The sequence below is a fragment of the Cucurbita moschata genome, unplaced genomic scaffold (assembly GCF_002738365.1).
Source record: "Cucurbita moschata cultivar Rifu unplaced genomic scaffold, Cmos_1.0 Cmo_Scf00012, whole genome shotgun sequence".
Classification (NCBI taxonomy): Eukaryota; Viridiplantae; Streptophyta; class Magnoliopsida; order Cucurbitales; family Cucurbitaceae; genus Cucurbita; species Cucurbita moschata.
Window position 1 is genome coordinate 2,100,729 of NW_019268528.1, and position 14,579 is coordinate 2,115,307.

Consider the following 14,579-nt stretch of genomic DNA (forward strand, 5'->3'; position numbering starts at 1 on the left):
TTATGTATCGCCGTAACAATCCAAACCTACTGTCAGTAGATATTGTCCGTCTTGGCCAATTACGTATCGCTGTAAGAGTCAAAGTCCACCGTTAGTAGATATTGTCAGCTTTAACCCGTTAAGTACTACCATCAGCCTCACAATTTTAAAGCACGTCTACTAAAGAGAGATCTCACAAATTCAAAGTCTTTTGTATCAGTGTCTATGACTCTAGTACCATTTGTAGCAGATGTTGTCTCTTTCGCTTTCACTTACGATCTTCACTCGTTTTGGCGCCTTATCTTCATCATCTGAAAAATGGACGGTGCAGAGCCATCGTCTCCAAATTCTCACAACTACTCCCCTGCCGAGCACAATCTTCTTCAACTTCATCGCGTTCTTCACCAATGGCTGCAATTTCCAGTCTCAAACCCTCCATCTCCATGTCTCGTTCGTTTCACATATCTTTCACCGCGCCTTCTTTACCAAATTCAATTAAACCCCTCGAAAATCTCCACTCTCCGAGCTCGTTTCCAATGAGAATCAAGCTCAATCACGTTCCTCCATTATCATTATCTAGAAGATTGTTCGTTCCTTCCGTCTCTGGAATTTGGGACGCCCTAACAGGGGGAAACAACCCTCGCGACGCTGTTACTGCTATTCGACGCGGAATGCTTCTCTTCAGAGAGGTAGATTTCTCTTTCAACTCACGTAATAATGCTTCGTTTATCAGAATTTTCGATTTGAATACGTGTAAATTTTGTTGGTTTTAAGGGCGATGTTTCAGGATCTTTAGCAGAATTCGACAAGGCAATTGAATTGGATCCTCGTCAAAAGGCATGTAGGTTCCTGCACCTCGCAGCGATGTTAGTAGTTTAGTTTGAAAATTCAAATTGATTTTGTGAGATTAACTATCAACCAGTTTGTTTATAAATTAAGTTCTGAATGGTAACGAATAGAGATATCTTGCTTTAGAGATAATTGGATGATGAGGAGTTAGGGTTAGGGATTCATTCTTAATTCTTAGCAGTGCATTGTTTAACTAATATGGATTTTCTTTATGGTTGCTATCAGATCTTTGGCAAAGAGGGCTTTCACTTTACTATCTTGATAGGTACTGATCTGCCCCAATTTTCCTTTTATGCTACATTTATGATAGGAAGAAATGCAGAAGTTTTTGAGTCAAACTAGAATCTGCTGAGTTATGCATTGGTATGAATGAATGCATGTAAATTTGGATGAATATGAATAGTTGAAGTAGGAATTCCATTTTTAGATTTGAAGAGGGAGCCGAGCAGTTCCGACTAGACGTTGCACAAAATCCGAACGACACAGAGGAATCTATTTGGTGCTTTGTTTGTGAGGCTCAATTGTATGGAGTTGATGAAGCAAGAAGGCGATTTCTTGAGGTAAGCTAATATTTATGAGATTATAAAAGCAGGGATGAAATATTGCTATATGATTATAAGAGTAACTTAGTGAGTTTGAGATGAATTATGAGAGTTCGTGTTCTTGAGTTAAGCACCTCTTTCATAATCATTATAGCAAACTCATCCTAAATCATGTTTGGAAGTTTGAATCATGGATTTAGGTAGGTAGAGATCCACGATCAGTCATGAGGGAAGCTTATAATATGTTTAAAGATGGTGGCCATCCTGAGAATGTATGAAACTTTTCTCTATTTTCCTCTATCTTCAATTCTTCTTTTCAGTCATTTGATCATTACAACTTCCATGTTCAATTGGGGTTTCTGGTTTTTTCAAATGTATGCTTCTTTTTTTAAATGATTTTCGATATTGTTGACAAACCCTCTCTTAATTTGTAACAGCTCAAGCCCAACGCTAGCAGATATTATCCTCTTTGGGTTTTCCCTTTCGGGGTTCCCCTCAAGGTTTTTACACCGGGCTGTGCGTGGGCTTAGGGAGTGGATTGTGAGATCCCACATCGATTGGAGAGAGGAACGAGTGTCAGTGAGGACGCTAGACCTCGAAGGGGGTGGATTGTGAGATCTCACGTCGGTTAGAGAGGTGAATGAAGCACCCTATTGTAAGGGTGTGGAAATCTCCCCCTACAGACATGTTTTAAAAACTTTGAGAGGAAGTTCGAAAGGGAAAGCCCAAAGATGACAATATCTACTAGTAGTGGGCTTTGGCCGTTACATAATTACCTTTTCAATGCACCATTTTGTTACCTGTGTTGTTTAAGTTTCTAGCTTATGATCTGACTGAAGAGTTGTTTTTATTCCATAGCTTGTTGCTGCCTTCTCAAGTGGCCGTGAGAATGAATACTTTTATGCTTCTCTATATGCTGGGCTTTATCACGAAGCAGAGGTTTGGTTAAAAGACTTCCAACTTTTTTTTTTACCTTTTTGCTAACTATCCCTGCAACCTATTGTTTATTAGTCTCTGAAAAGTCAATAATACCCTGAATCTTTATATTCTTGTCTTTTTTCCTTGTCCACAACTATACTACTCAGGCCTTTCTTTGATAGCTACAGAACTAGGATGAAGCATTTTGTTTCTATTTTTGATAGCCGGGATGTTGGACCCCATTTTTGGACTGTGTTTATGGTCTATCTCAGCTTATCTCACTAGTTTTAAGAGAAGCTTTGTGAGATCCCGCATCGGTTGGGGAGGGGAATGAAGCATTCCTTATAAGGATGTGGAAATCTCTATCTAGTAGACGTGTTTTTTAAAATCGTGAGGCTAACGGCAATATGTAATGGGCCAAAGCAGATAATATCTACTAGTGGGGGCTTGGGCTATTACAAATGGTATCAGAGTCAGACACTGAGCGGTATGCAATGAGGACGTTGGGCCCCTAAGGGGGTGGATTGTGAGATCCCATGTCGGTTGGAAAGGGGAATGAAACATTTCTTACAAAGGTGTAGAAACCTCTCCCCAGTAGACACATTTTAAAACTGTGAGACTGACGACAGTACGTTACGGGGTCAAAACGGACAATATCTACTAGCGGTGAACTTGGATTGGCCACCAAGCATTTTAAGTTATTAAATTGGAACTCAGAACTTTAAAAGATATCTCCAAACATATCTCTACACTAGTAGAAATTCAACTTTTAAACTGCCACGGTTGCAATTTCTCATCAAACAAAAGGTCTATTTTTAGAACTAGTTTGATACCCATTTTGCTACATTAAACTCAATCAAGAAAGCACACTCATCCATCCCTATGAGGAGATGAGATGAGATGACACAAACATAATACGTGATCCCGTGTAGTTAATATGAGTATAACTCAGCGGTAATTAACATATATTCCTTTCCTAGAGGTCGGAGGTTTAAATTTTCACATTCTTGTAGTATTTTTATCGTGCAAGAGCTGGAAATATTTTTTGTGGGATTATATTTTCATTTGTGCAGAAAAAATTGGATGCTGCCAAACAGCATATAGTTGCAGCTTGCCAGTCTCCATATGGACAGAGGTTTGAATCCACCATACATAGTTCCTTTGAGTGCAACCAATCATTAACTTCAATTGATTGGCAATGCCTCTCCTCTTTTTAGGTCTGATGATTACATGGCCGCTCTTGCCAAAGTTCACTGCCTCTGTCGAAACTGGAGTTGAAGTTAGTACAATTTTCAGCTAATTGCTTTGATGCCATATTCTACAATTTCTCTCTTTTCCTTCCCGTGTTCACTCTAGCGTTTTAGATCGGAATTCAAATTCTAACGATATCATATGAGGATGCCTGAACCAAATTGGTTCGGATCGTAATCTATCCATTTCAAGTGGGTTGAAAAAAAAAAGAAGGTGCATTTTGGTCTTTTTTTCGTTGAATCCAACATGGGAGTGGAGAGGATTCAAGCCTCGGGTCTCTTAGTCAGATTATATATTTTAACTTGTTAATTTATGTTCGAATTGACTCTAACTTGTTGTGAGAGTGAGTAAGATTCAAGTCCTCGATCTCTTAGTCAAGAATATATGCCATAATTAGTTAACTTATATTCGAGCCGGCTGTTTTTTGTTGTGAAAGTGTGAAAGATTCAAGTCTCAAATTTCTTAGCCAAGTATATATGTCTTAGCTAATTGATCTATGCTTGAGTTGACTCTATTTGGTTGTAGGAGTGTGAAAAATTCAAATCTCAGATCTCTTACCAAAGAATATATATCTTAATTAGTTAACCTATGCTCGAGTAGGTTCTATTAGTTGTGGGAGTGTGAAGAATATATGTCTTAACTAGCTGACCTACGTTCGAGTCGGTTCTATTTAGTTGTAGGAGTGTGAAAAATTCAAATTTTTAGCTAATTGATTTACGCTTGAGTGGGCTTTATTGGGTTGTTCGAGTGTTAATATATATATATTTTTTATTTATTACATGAAGTCCTTTTCACATTATAATTGCCCCAATTGGAACCAAACATACATCCATTTGGCATATTCTTGGTAGGTAGCACAAAAGGTTGGATATTCTTTGAGTTATTCCCCCTGGCTAATCAGGGCACCACTCTGTCACTTGTGGGCTTGTGAAGTTACCATTTTGCCCTCCACCAATCTTCATTTGCAACTCAAAAAGAAATAATAATAATAATAATAATCCATATTTATGAGTTTTTATTTTTATTTTTTTTGTTAAGTTAAATCATGAACTAATTAAATGAAATTAATAGTTTTGTACACTCAAAAATAAAAAATGCAGTTATACTAAAATTAATTATTTTAAAGCATAAAATTAAATAAAAACACTTGAAAAAGATAATAAAATATAATTATTTTTTAATAATACACATTAAATTTTTTTTAATCTATCTATAAATATTTTAAATTACAATATTTTTTTCTCATTATCGTATAAGCATATTAGAATTTTGGATATAAATTCAAACTTCGAATGTGTGGTAGTGACTTGAAGTTGTTTGGCGTTATACACGTCTCGGTTTCATTTTGGGTCATTATTATTATACTATTCGAGATTCCGATTTTCGTCTAACATTTTAATGAAATTTTAGCCCGAGCGTTAGGATAATTTTGAAATATTACAAAGGGTCCCGAGTAATATCGTAATATATACTTATTTATTTCATTTATTTTTGTTGAAATTTAGCATATATAAACACACACAATTCGAAGGGTAATTTAGTCATTTTACATTTTGGCGTAGAAATTTTTTTCCCCTTGAACACTACCTATACGTTATAAATAACTAACTTTGTGTGGTTTTTATGTTTCAAGTTACCTCCAAAAAGAAAACCATACGACGAACTGCTCATCTTCCAATTTCAAAATTCACTTCAGTCAATTCGTTGCAAGAATTTCACTTCTGGCGACGTTTTCCTTCATGAACTCTCTGTAATTCACTTCGTTGATTTGATATGTCGACGGAGAGATTGATTTCCAGTGGTACAACTCCGTCGGAAGCAGAGGCGCCGAGGTTGGCTTCATCGTCGCATTCGTTCCGGCAATGTGGAGAACCAGCTAGGGTTTTTGAGGAGCTGCCGATTGCTTCCATTGTATCGGTTTCGCGACCGGATACTGGAGATATCAGTCCCTTGCTGTTGTCTTACACCATTGAAATTCAATACAAACAGGTATTGAATTTATCTGTTTATCTTTCTCAGCAGTCCTGTTTGCTTTTTTTTTTTTGCGGTGTATTCAGACGATTTTGGGCGAAGATGTGGAAGATTGATTTGTTAGATGTTTTTGTTTGTTAATGTGAAATTTTAACGCGCTCAACTGTGAAACAGAACATGGAAAGAAAATTTGATGAGTACCTGTTTATGAGAAAGAGAAGAATTACTGTGTTTAAGTCTTCTATTTGAAAATTTCTGAAATGATTGGTAGAGATAGAGTAATGAACTAATATTTTATCATTTATATGTCTTAGACATTCTTGAATTTCAAAAGTGTCGGTAGGATCTTTCAATTATGTTAAATAGCTTTCAAACTTACTTGACATTAATTACAATTTACGAACTTGCACAAAATTGTGTCTAACATAATCTTGTTGAGTTGACCTTTCAATTTTGTGCTCAATAGATTTGTGAATTTTAAAAAATAGAAAAAATTTAAAGTTCTAGAAGTTGTTACACATTTTTAAAGTTGATTTGTTGACACCATTGTGAAAAAATGATGCTGACACTAAGTTCACTGTTAACAGTTTAAATGGAGCTTAGTGAAGAAAGCCTCTCAAGTTCTATATTTACATTTTGCGCTGAAGAGACGTGCATTTATTGAAGAACTTCACGAGAAACAAGAGCAGGTTTGACTTACATGGCATATTTCAAATCATCTTCTATCTATAACATTTCTGCTCCATTTGCCTTATCCAGAATGAGCCTGGTTAGTTTAGGTCCATTTTCTAATAACAATAATAATAAAAAACTGTTTTGAGGTCTTAGTTAAATTTAAAGAACAACAAAATTTTTAAAACTACCTGTTTTCGATTTTACGGATATTTAAACAGTGATTTAAAAGTAGCATACAAAATGCCAAAAATTCTCAGCAATAAGTGTGATAATAGAAGAACAAAATTAAAATTGTTATGAACAAGGGCCTGAAATGTGAAACTTGGATCCTCTTTAGTTTGTTTGTCATAAATTTTTTGTTTTGATTGGTCCTGTCATGTTTACATACAAGGTTAAAGAATGGCTTCACAACTTGGGAATAGTAGACCATACAGCTGCAGTCCATCATGATGACGAGTCTGATGATGGGTTATTTCCTTTGCATGATGAACAAACAACAAAAAATAGGTAACTAATAAAAAGGAATTATGCATTATACCAAATTAATCATTTTATCTTCTGGTGGATTGTGAGATCCCACATCGGTTGGCGAGGGAAACAAAGCATTCTTTATAAGAGTGTCGAAACTTCTCCCTAGCAAAGGCGTTTTAAAATCGTGAGGCTGACAACGATTCGTAACAGGCCAAAATGGACAATATCTGCTAGCGGTGGATTTGAACGGTTACAAATGGTATTAGAGCCAGACATTGGGCGATGTGCCAGCGAGGACGCTGGGCCCCAAGGGGGATGGATTGTAAGATCCCGCATTGGTTAGAGAAGAGAACGAAGCATTCATTATAAGGGTGTGGAAACCTTTCCCTAGTAGATGCGTCTTAAAACTTTGAGGGGAAGCCTCTAAGGGAAAGCCCAAAGATGAAAATATCTGCTAGCGGTGAGCTTGGACTGCTACATCGATATTATGCCTCTTATACTTTCTTTTGGGGTGTAAGAACTGAGAAGGGAGCTATGATGCTTTGGAAAATTGATCTTTTAAAATGTACAGGAATGTCCCTTCTGTTGCTGCTTTACCCATCATTAAGCCAGCAATGGGAGGACAGCGGTCCATTTCAGACAAGGCAAAGCTAGCAATGCAGGGTTACTTAAATCACTTCTTTGGGAACTTGGATATTGTAAATACTCGTGAGGTGAGTGTAAAGTTTTCTTGAAACATCTGCTTCTTTTAGAAAGACCAGTAACTTTGATCAAAGAAATAAATAACTTCTCTCGTTTAGTTTTGGTGTACTTTGATATCAATGAAATTTATTTCTAAACTCCTACACCTTCTCAGTTTCTCTAATTAAGTAATCTTGGAAAGCAGGTCTGCAAATTTTTAGAAGTCTCGAAGATGTCATTTGTAAGAGAACACGGTCCGAAGTTGAAAGAAGGTTACCTAATGGTGAAGCATTTGAAACAGCTAACAGGATCTGATTCTAGTATAAAATGTTTTGCATGTCATTGGTGCAGTTGCTGCGTGTACAATTGGAAAAAGGTTTGTTTACTCAACTCATGTGATGCTTTTGATCGAATTTAAATTTCATAATGACGAGTTAGTTCCTGTTACTGTTGACTGCTTTAGAAGAAAATTATTTATATTTATATTTTAGCAGTGGAATTCTTACCCTTGCTATTAATACTCCCACATTGTAACAATTATGAATTGCATAACTGCAACATGTCCTCTTCTTTTTTCAATGACCAATACGGTGGTTTTTTTGACAACCCCTGATGACAAACAGGTTTGGGCTGTTTTGAAACCAGGTTTCTTGGCCTTGGTTGCTGATCCCATGGACACTAAACTCCTAGATATAATTGTTTTTGATGTTCTACAAACATTAGAAGAAAAGGAGGGATCCCAAGCATGCTTAGCATATCATGTCAAGGAGCGCAATCCTTTACGTTATTCATTTAAGGTGCGTTTTTTCTTCTTTTTGCTCTTCTTATTTTCAATTTCAAGATTTGCAGTAACTCCACCCATCTTTTGTACTTCGTTCTGTTCTATGTAATTTCTTTACACAACTTGTATATTACCAAAACAATTTTCTGCAAGGTCAAGTTGAGCTGAAATCTTCATTTGAGGTTATGAAATTGAACTTGTCTGGGCAATGCTGGTTAAGGAATTCAGATATTTATTTCCTCGTGTTAAAATCTTCAACATTGATTTCTTTATGATTGGATATTAAGTCTCATGAACAATTAATAATTTGGGGAAGAGATTTCATGTGCCACGTTCAAATTTAATGACAATTCAGAATGTTGTGAAAAGGTTAGAGGCGGAAATGGAAATCTGAGGTTCAGAACCACAAGTACCGCCAAAGTCAAAAAATGGGTCTCAGCAATTAATGATGCTGGGTTTGGATCCAAAGATGGTTGGTGCCACCCTCATCGCTTTGGTTCTTTTGCTCCTCAGAGAGGTTTGAGTGATGATGAAAGCCAAGCTCAGTGGTTCATAGATGGCCGGGCAGCTTTTGAAGCAATCGCTTGTTCTATTGAGGCTGCAAAATCTGAGGTTCTATAGCCCAAATGAAAAACGAAACAACATGCTTGTCAAATCTCATTGTTAACTTAAGTGGTCTAACATTCTTTGCAGATATTCATCACTGGTTGGTGGCTTTGCCCTGAGCTTTATATGCGACGTCCTTTTCACAATCATTCTTCTTCACGGCTTGATGCATTGCTGGAAACAAAGGCAAAAGAAGGTGTCAAGGTGTTTAAGCAATTCCCAATATCCGTGTGAACTAACAGTTTATTTTAAAATACTGGATTTTGTTGCATTGTTAGGCATTAACTGAGTTTGAATATTTTGCTGATGTCGTAGAATGCAATAAAATTTGCTTAAAGCCTTAAACTTTTGATCGTCTCTTCATGAAGTTCTAGTACTAGAAGTTATGTATGTGCATATTACTCTAGCTATTATTTGGTTTCACTTTGAATCTTTGTGGGTCTACACAGCCTCCAATTTTTGTCTGAGTAGTTTACACACATTATTATTATTATTATGATACATTTCCTAGAACTCATCATGAATTTAATTTCACTTTGAAGCTAATGTTTTGCAGATTTACATCTTAATGTATAAAGAGGTCCCTATTGCTCTGAAAATTAACAGTAGGTATAGTAAGAAGAGGCTTCTAAATATTCATGAGAATATTAAGGTACTACGTTCTCCTGATCATATGTCAACTGGGATTTACTATTGGTAAGCATTGTGTAGATTATGTTTAAATTTGTTATATTTTACTTCTGTTTTCAAACAATTCATCACCATTCCATGGCATAATGGCAGGTCACATCATGAAAAACTTGTCATCGTTGATCACCACATTTGCTTCATTGGAGGTCTGGATTTGTGCTTTGGCCGCTATGATACAATGGAACATAAAGTGAGTGATTTCCCTCCTTATACATGGCCAGGAAAGGACTATTACAACCCCAGGTAGCTATTATTCTTCACGAATAAAATGAGAAACTTGTTGTAATCTATTTAAAATATCACCATTTTCTATTCTTGTGTTCTCAAGCATGCATATGCCTGCTTGAACAGAAGAGATATTCATGAACTTCTAAAAAAATATTCAGTTTTTTCTTCTTTGGAAGTATACTTTGTTTTTAGGGAACTTCTATAATATGTTTTACCACCTTGCTTGTGTTAGAGAATCTGAACCAAATTCTTGGGAAGACACAATGAGTGATGAATTGGAGCGGGAGAAGTGTCCTCGAATGCCATGGCATGATGTTCACTGTGCTCTTTGGGGATCTCCATGTCGTGATATTGCTCGTCACTTTGTTCAGAGGTGGAACCATGCCAAGGTCAATCTTGTAACACATACATGTGCTTTCAATTTTAATTTTTTCCTTTCTAACGTGTCAAAGCATTATTCTAGAGAGATAAAGCCCCAAATGAAGAAAAAATACCTCTATTAATGCCTCAACATGACATGGTCCTTCCACATTACATGGGAAGAAGCACGGAGTTGAGTTTCAAAAATGAAGGCTCAGAGCAAGATCATCAAAAGCAGAACACGGAAGATTTCTTTTTCTCCTCATCACCACAGGAAGATATTCCATTACTTATGCCTCAGGAAGTTGGTGGACTTCCAGATTCTAACATGGAAAGAAATAGTCAAATGAACAAGCAAATGGAGATACAAAGTAGTGCTATGGATTCTTTTCAGGCATACAATGTTGAATCATTGACCCAATATGAACAAGCAAATGGATTGTTCGATGAATTTGGATTTTTGGATGAGTTTGGTGATTTTGGTCTTTCGAGGGAAGCTACTACTGATACTCCGCCATATATGAAAACTTCAGATGATTGGTTGGAAACCGAACATGAAAGCAATCATGTTGTTGCTGTAAACGAGGTCAAAGAAATCGGTCCTCTTACGACCACCAATTGTCAGGTAACCTATACTTCTCATATTCTGTGTTAATGACAATTAAGATTCTTAAGTTTGAGGATTAAAAGACATTTTTCTTCTTGTAAACCGTAATAGACACCTTAAAATTTCACCAAGACGTGCAGATCTATCTATGAGTACAATGACGTTTACACATATTCGTCTTAATTAAGAATATTATGTATGCACTCATGGATATGTCTGCTGGTGATTTTAGGTAATAAGAAGTGTCAGCCAGTGGTCAGCAGGAACAAGCAAACCAGAAGCAAGCATCCATGCTGCTTATTGTTCTGCCATTCAAGAGGCAAAACACTTCATCTACATTGAGGTAACAAGCTTAATCGTGGGAACTTTTAGTCTTTTTTTTTTTTTTTTTTTTGGGACACTATTTAGAAGGAAAAAAATTATTCTCTTCAAAGAATCATTTACCATCACGAGAATCCTAAAAAAGAAAGAGCTAGTTATCACACCAAAGGAAACTAATCTGCTAATGTAACTAGGCCTTTGGGTTATAATGTTACGTTACGGGTAATACAATTCACATTAGGATATTTACAATTACAAAAAGGGGAAAAAATGGAGTGATAAAAGAAGCAAAATATTGGCTGCATGTAATAGTGGAACAGAATGAGTGCACGGTTTGCACTTGCTTCTCTACCTGTTATTTAGCCAATCAGGAATCAATTTCTTTCTTATTCTCTCTTATTCTTGAACAGTACTCACTTATTCTTTATTCTTGAACAGTACCGTACACAGTTCATAGCAGTGCCCACTATCAGTAGATATTGCCCTTTTTTGACTTTTCCTTTTGAACTTTCCCTCAAGGTTTTTAAAACATGTCTGCTAGGGAGAGGTTTCTACACCCTTATAAAGAATGTTTCGTTCTCCTCCCCAACCGATGTGGGATCTCACAATCCACTCCCTTTCGGGCCCAGTGTCCTTGCTGGCACACCACCTCGTGCCCACCCCCCTTCATAGCTCAGCCTCATCGCTGGCACATCGCCCGGTGTCTGGCTCTAATACCATTTGTAACAGCCCAAGCCCATTGTTAAGTGGATATTGTTGTCTTTGGGTTTTTCCTTTCGGGCTTCTCCTGAGAATTTTTTAAAATGCGCCTGCTAAGGAGAGGTTTGCACACTCTTATAAATAATGCTTCGTTCTCCTTCCCAACCGATGTGGGATCGAGCTACAATTTTTTTTACTGATGGGGTTTTTTACTTTGATGAATGAGCTCAACAAAGATAAATAACTAATCGTCATTTCTGTCAATGTGTCATTAAATGAGATGATGAATGAGTTTTACCCTCTTGTTTTACTTCCAGAACCAGTTTTTCATATCAGGTTTATCAGGGGATGAGACCATCCACAATCGGGTTCTGGAAGCACTATACCAACGTATATGGCTGGCTCACAAAGAAAAACAATGTTTTAGAGTTATTATTGTTTTACCACTCTTACCCGGATTTCAGGTACATATTTGTATATTTCCTTTTTAAAAAAAATCTAAATTTCTTTCTCTTTCTACTGCCTTTTATATGCATTCATGGACTCTATGCTCCCTGTCCCTTTTGCATCCATCAGGGTGGTGTAGATGATAATGGCGCAGCAACTGTTCGAGCCTTGATGCATTGGCAGTATCGAACAATTAGTTGGGAAAAAACTTCGATATTGTACCGTCTCAATCTTCTCCTGGGTTCTAAAACACAGGATTATATCTTGTTTTGTGGCCTCCGATCATATGGCAGACTTTTTGATGGTGGTCCAATTGCCACTAGTCAGGTACTTTTTGCTTCCCCAAAATATGCAGATGGTTTGTCTTTGTTTATTTATTTCATAACTTTTATTATTCGTTATTGGTTACCCTCATCGATCCGGATTTATCTATATGGATATATAGTCTGTATTGTGAGATCCCACGTAGGTTGGAGAGTGGAACGAAACATTTTTTATAAAGGTGTGGAAACCTCTCCTTAGCAAACGCGTTTTAAAACTTTGAGGGGAAGCTCAGAAGAGAAAGTTCAAAGTGGACTTGGGCTGTTACATATGGTGGGAAAAAGCGAAAAAAGTTGCATAAATAGCTGTGGAATTTGTTCCACTGCTACAATAAACCAAAACAAAATGTTTCAATAATATCAAAAGTTAAGTTGTTTAAAAACGCTATCAATTTGACCTTGTAATGAACTACCTGATTTTCATTTTTCAGGTGTATGTGCACAGCAAATTGATGATAATCGATGACTGCATTACCTTTATTGGTTCCTCCAACATAAACGATAGAAGTTTACTTGGATCCAGAGATTCTGAGGTATATCATTCTTAGCTACTTTAGAGTATATTGCTCGTCTATCTACTCGTTCTTATCACCATATTTCCACTGCAGATTGGGGTGATTATCGAGGATAAAGAGTTTGTTGATTCATATATGAATGGAAAGCCATGGAAGGCTGGAAAATTCGCTCATAGTCTACGTTGCTCCTTGTGGTGTGAGCACCTTGGTCTTCATCTCGGAGAGGTTTATCTAATTAGTATATATATTAGCATTTGTCTCAGAAACTTCCAATCATTACAAATATCTTCCATTTTACTTGAAGACCATACAAATTCAACTTATATTATATGCCTTAATCACTTCAGGTCAGTCAAATCCTTGATCCTATAGTAGAAGCAACATACAAAGATTTATGGATAGCTACGGCAAAGGTGAGAATAACTAGTTTTGTATAATAATAGATATCATCAACATTCTCGTTTTTCTAATTGTTTTTGTTCTGTCTTCTTTCATAAAAAAAGAACATAAAAATGTATGATAATCATTTATTTATTATGTGTTTTTAAAATTTTCTTCATAATTTGAAAAACGGTTCTGAAAAATGAAAAATGAGAATTTGAAACCGTTACTAAATGCTGTTGGATGATGAAAGTCCCACGTCGACTAATTTAGGGAATGACCATGAGTTTATAATTAAAGAATACTCTCTCCATTGGTACAATGTCTTTTGGGAAAACCCAAAACAAACCCACGAGAGCTTATGCTCAAAGTGGACAATATCATACTATTGTGAAGAGTTGAGTTCGTTTAACAAATGTTTCTATTTTCCTAAACAAAAAACAAGGAAACGAGAAATAATAACCTTATGATGTCTCCAATACTATGATATTGAAAATTTGCTATGAATTTAATGCAGGAAAACACAGCAATATATGAAGACGTCTTTTCTTGCATCCCCAACGACAACATAAACTCAAGGTAACCAAACAACTACGTATCATCATCGTCTTTAACATTTTTAGATAAAAGTTTTTTTATCTTTTTTGTTCATAATGTATTCTGCCAAATTCAGATCATCTTTACGCCAAAGTTTGGCCGATTTGAAGTGCAAACTTGATCATAACACACTAGATTTAGGAATAGCTGCTGAGGAGATAGAAAACCATGAAAATGGGGAAGTAAAGATGATAGATCCAATGGAGAAACTGAAGTGTATAAGAGGACATCTTGTCTGTTTTCCATTGAAGTTCTTGTGGCAAGAAGATCTCAGACCAGGCTTCATTGAGAGTGAGTTTTATGCTGCCCCTCAAGTTTTTCATTGATATATATATGTATATGTATGTATACTATTCATGCATGATCACAAGATCACAAAGTTGAAGATCGAACCATCGACTTTTAGAATGATAATCTGTGGGTAAATAATATGTACATAACCATTCTTTTTCCATCATAGTATTTTCTTCTTTTTTTTTCACTTTGGAATTAAATTTGTTGGTGATCTTTTGTAGCATATCCAAAATTGGTTGAAATATGCAATGAATTCCGTCATATGTATGTATATATTAAGCATGCTCTATTTCTATTTTGTAAAGAAAAAAATTCGCAAGGCTGTACAGCTTTTTATTAATTTATTAAAAAAAAAAAAAAACTAAAACTAAAACTAAAACTAAATAGTTGAGGCTA

At 36.1% G+C, this 14,579-nt stretch overlaps 2 protein-coding genes across 3 annotated transcripts; both read left to right on the forward strand.

The window, feature by feature from the left end:
• Nucleotides 1-284: 284 nt before the first annotated feature.
• On the forward strand, nt 285-3,949 carry LOC111450218. 2 transcript variants are annotated; one of them, XM_023090232.1, is made up of 8 exons: nt 285-668; nt 754-820; nt 1,054-1,093; nt 1,256-1,388; nt 1,571-1,642; nt 2,229-2,309; nt 3,362-3,423; nt 3,506-3,949. In XM_023090232.1, exons 1-8 carry the CDS (start codon nt 387-389, stop codon nt 3,564-3,566), a joined length of 798 nt encoding a protein of 265 aa, XP_022946000.1. In that variant the 5' UTR covers nt 285-386; the 3' UTR covers nt 3,567-3,949. The 2 variants fall into 2 exon arrangements, with proteins under 2 accessions (XP_022946000.1, XP_022946001.1); XM_023090233.1 differs by lacking the exon at nt 1,571-1,642.
• A 1,235-nt stretch (nt 3,950-5,184) lies between these two features.
• Nucleotides 5,185-14,339, forward strand: LOC111450778 (phospholipase D zeta 2). Its single transcript, XM_023091066.1, has 20 exons — nt 5,185-5,528; nt 6,098-6,199; nt 6,577-6,692; nt 7,228-7,369; nt 7,543-7,713; nt 7,961-8,134; nt 8,488-8,730; nt 8,812-8,928; nt 9,281-9,420; nt 9,508-9,657; nt 9,875-10,031; nt 10,106-10,627; nt 10,842-10,952; nt 11,947-12,093; nt 12,206-12,403; nt 12,828-12,929; nt 13,005-13,136; nt 13,259-13,324; nt 13,810-13,871; nt 13,966-14,339. Exons 1-20 carry the CDS (start codon nt 5,313-5,315, stop codon nt 14,213-14,215), a joined length of 3,318 nt encoding a protein of 1,105 aa, XP_022946834.1. The 5' UTR covers nt 5,185-5,312; the 3' UTR covers nt 14,216-14,339.
• Nucleotides 14,340-14,579: the final 240 nt, after the last annotated feature.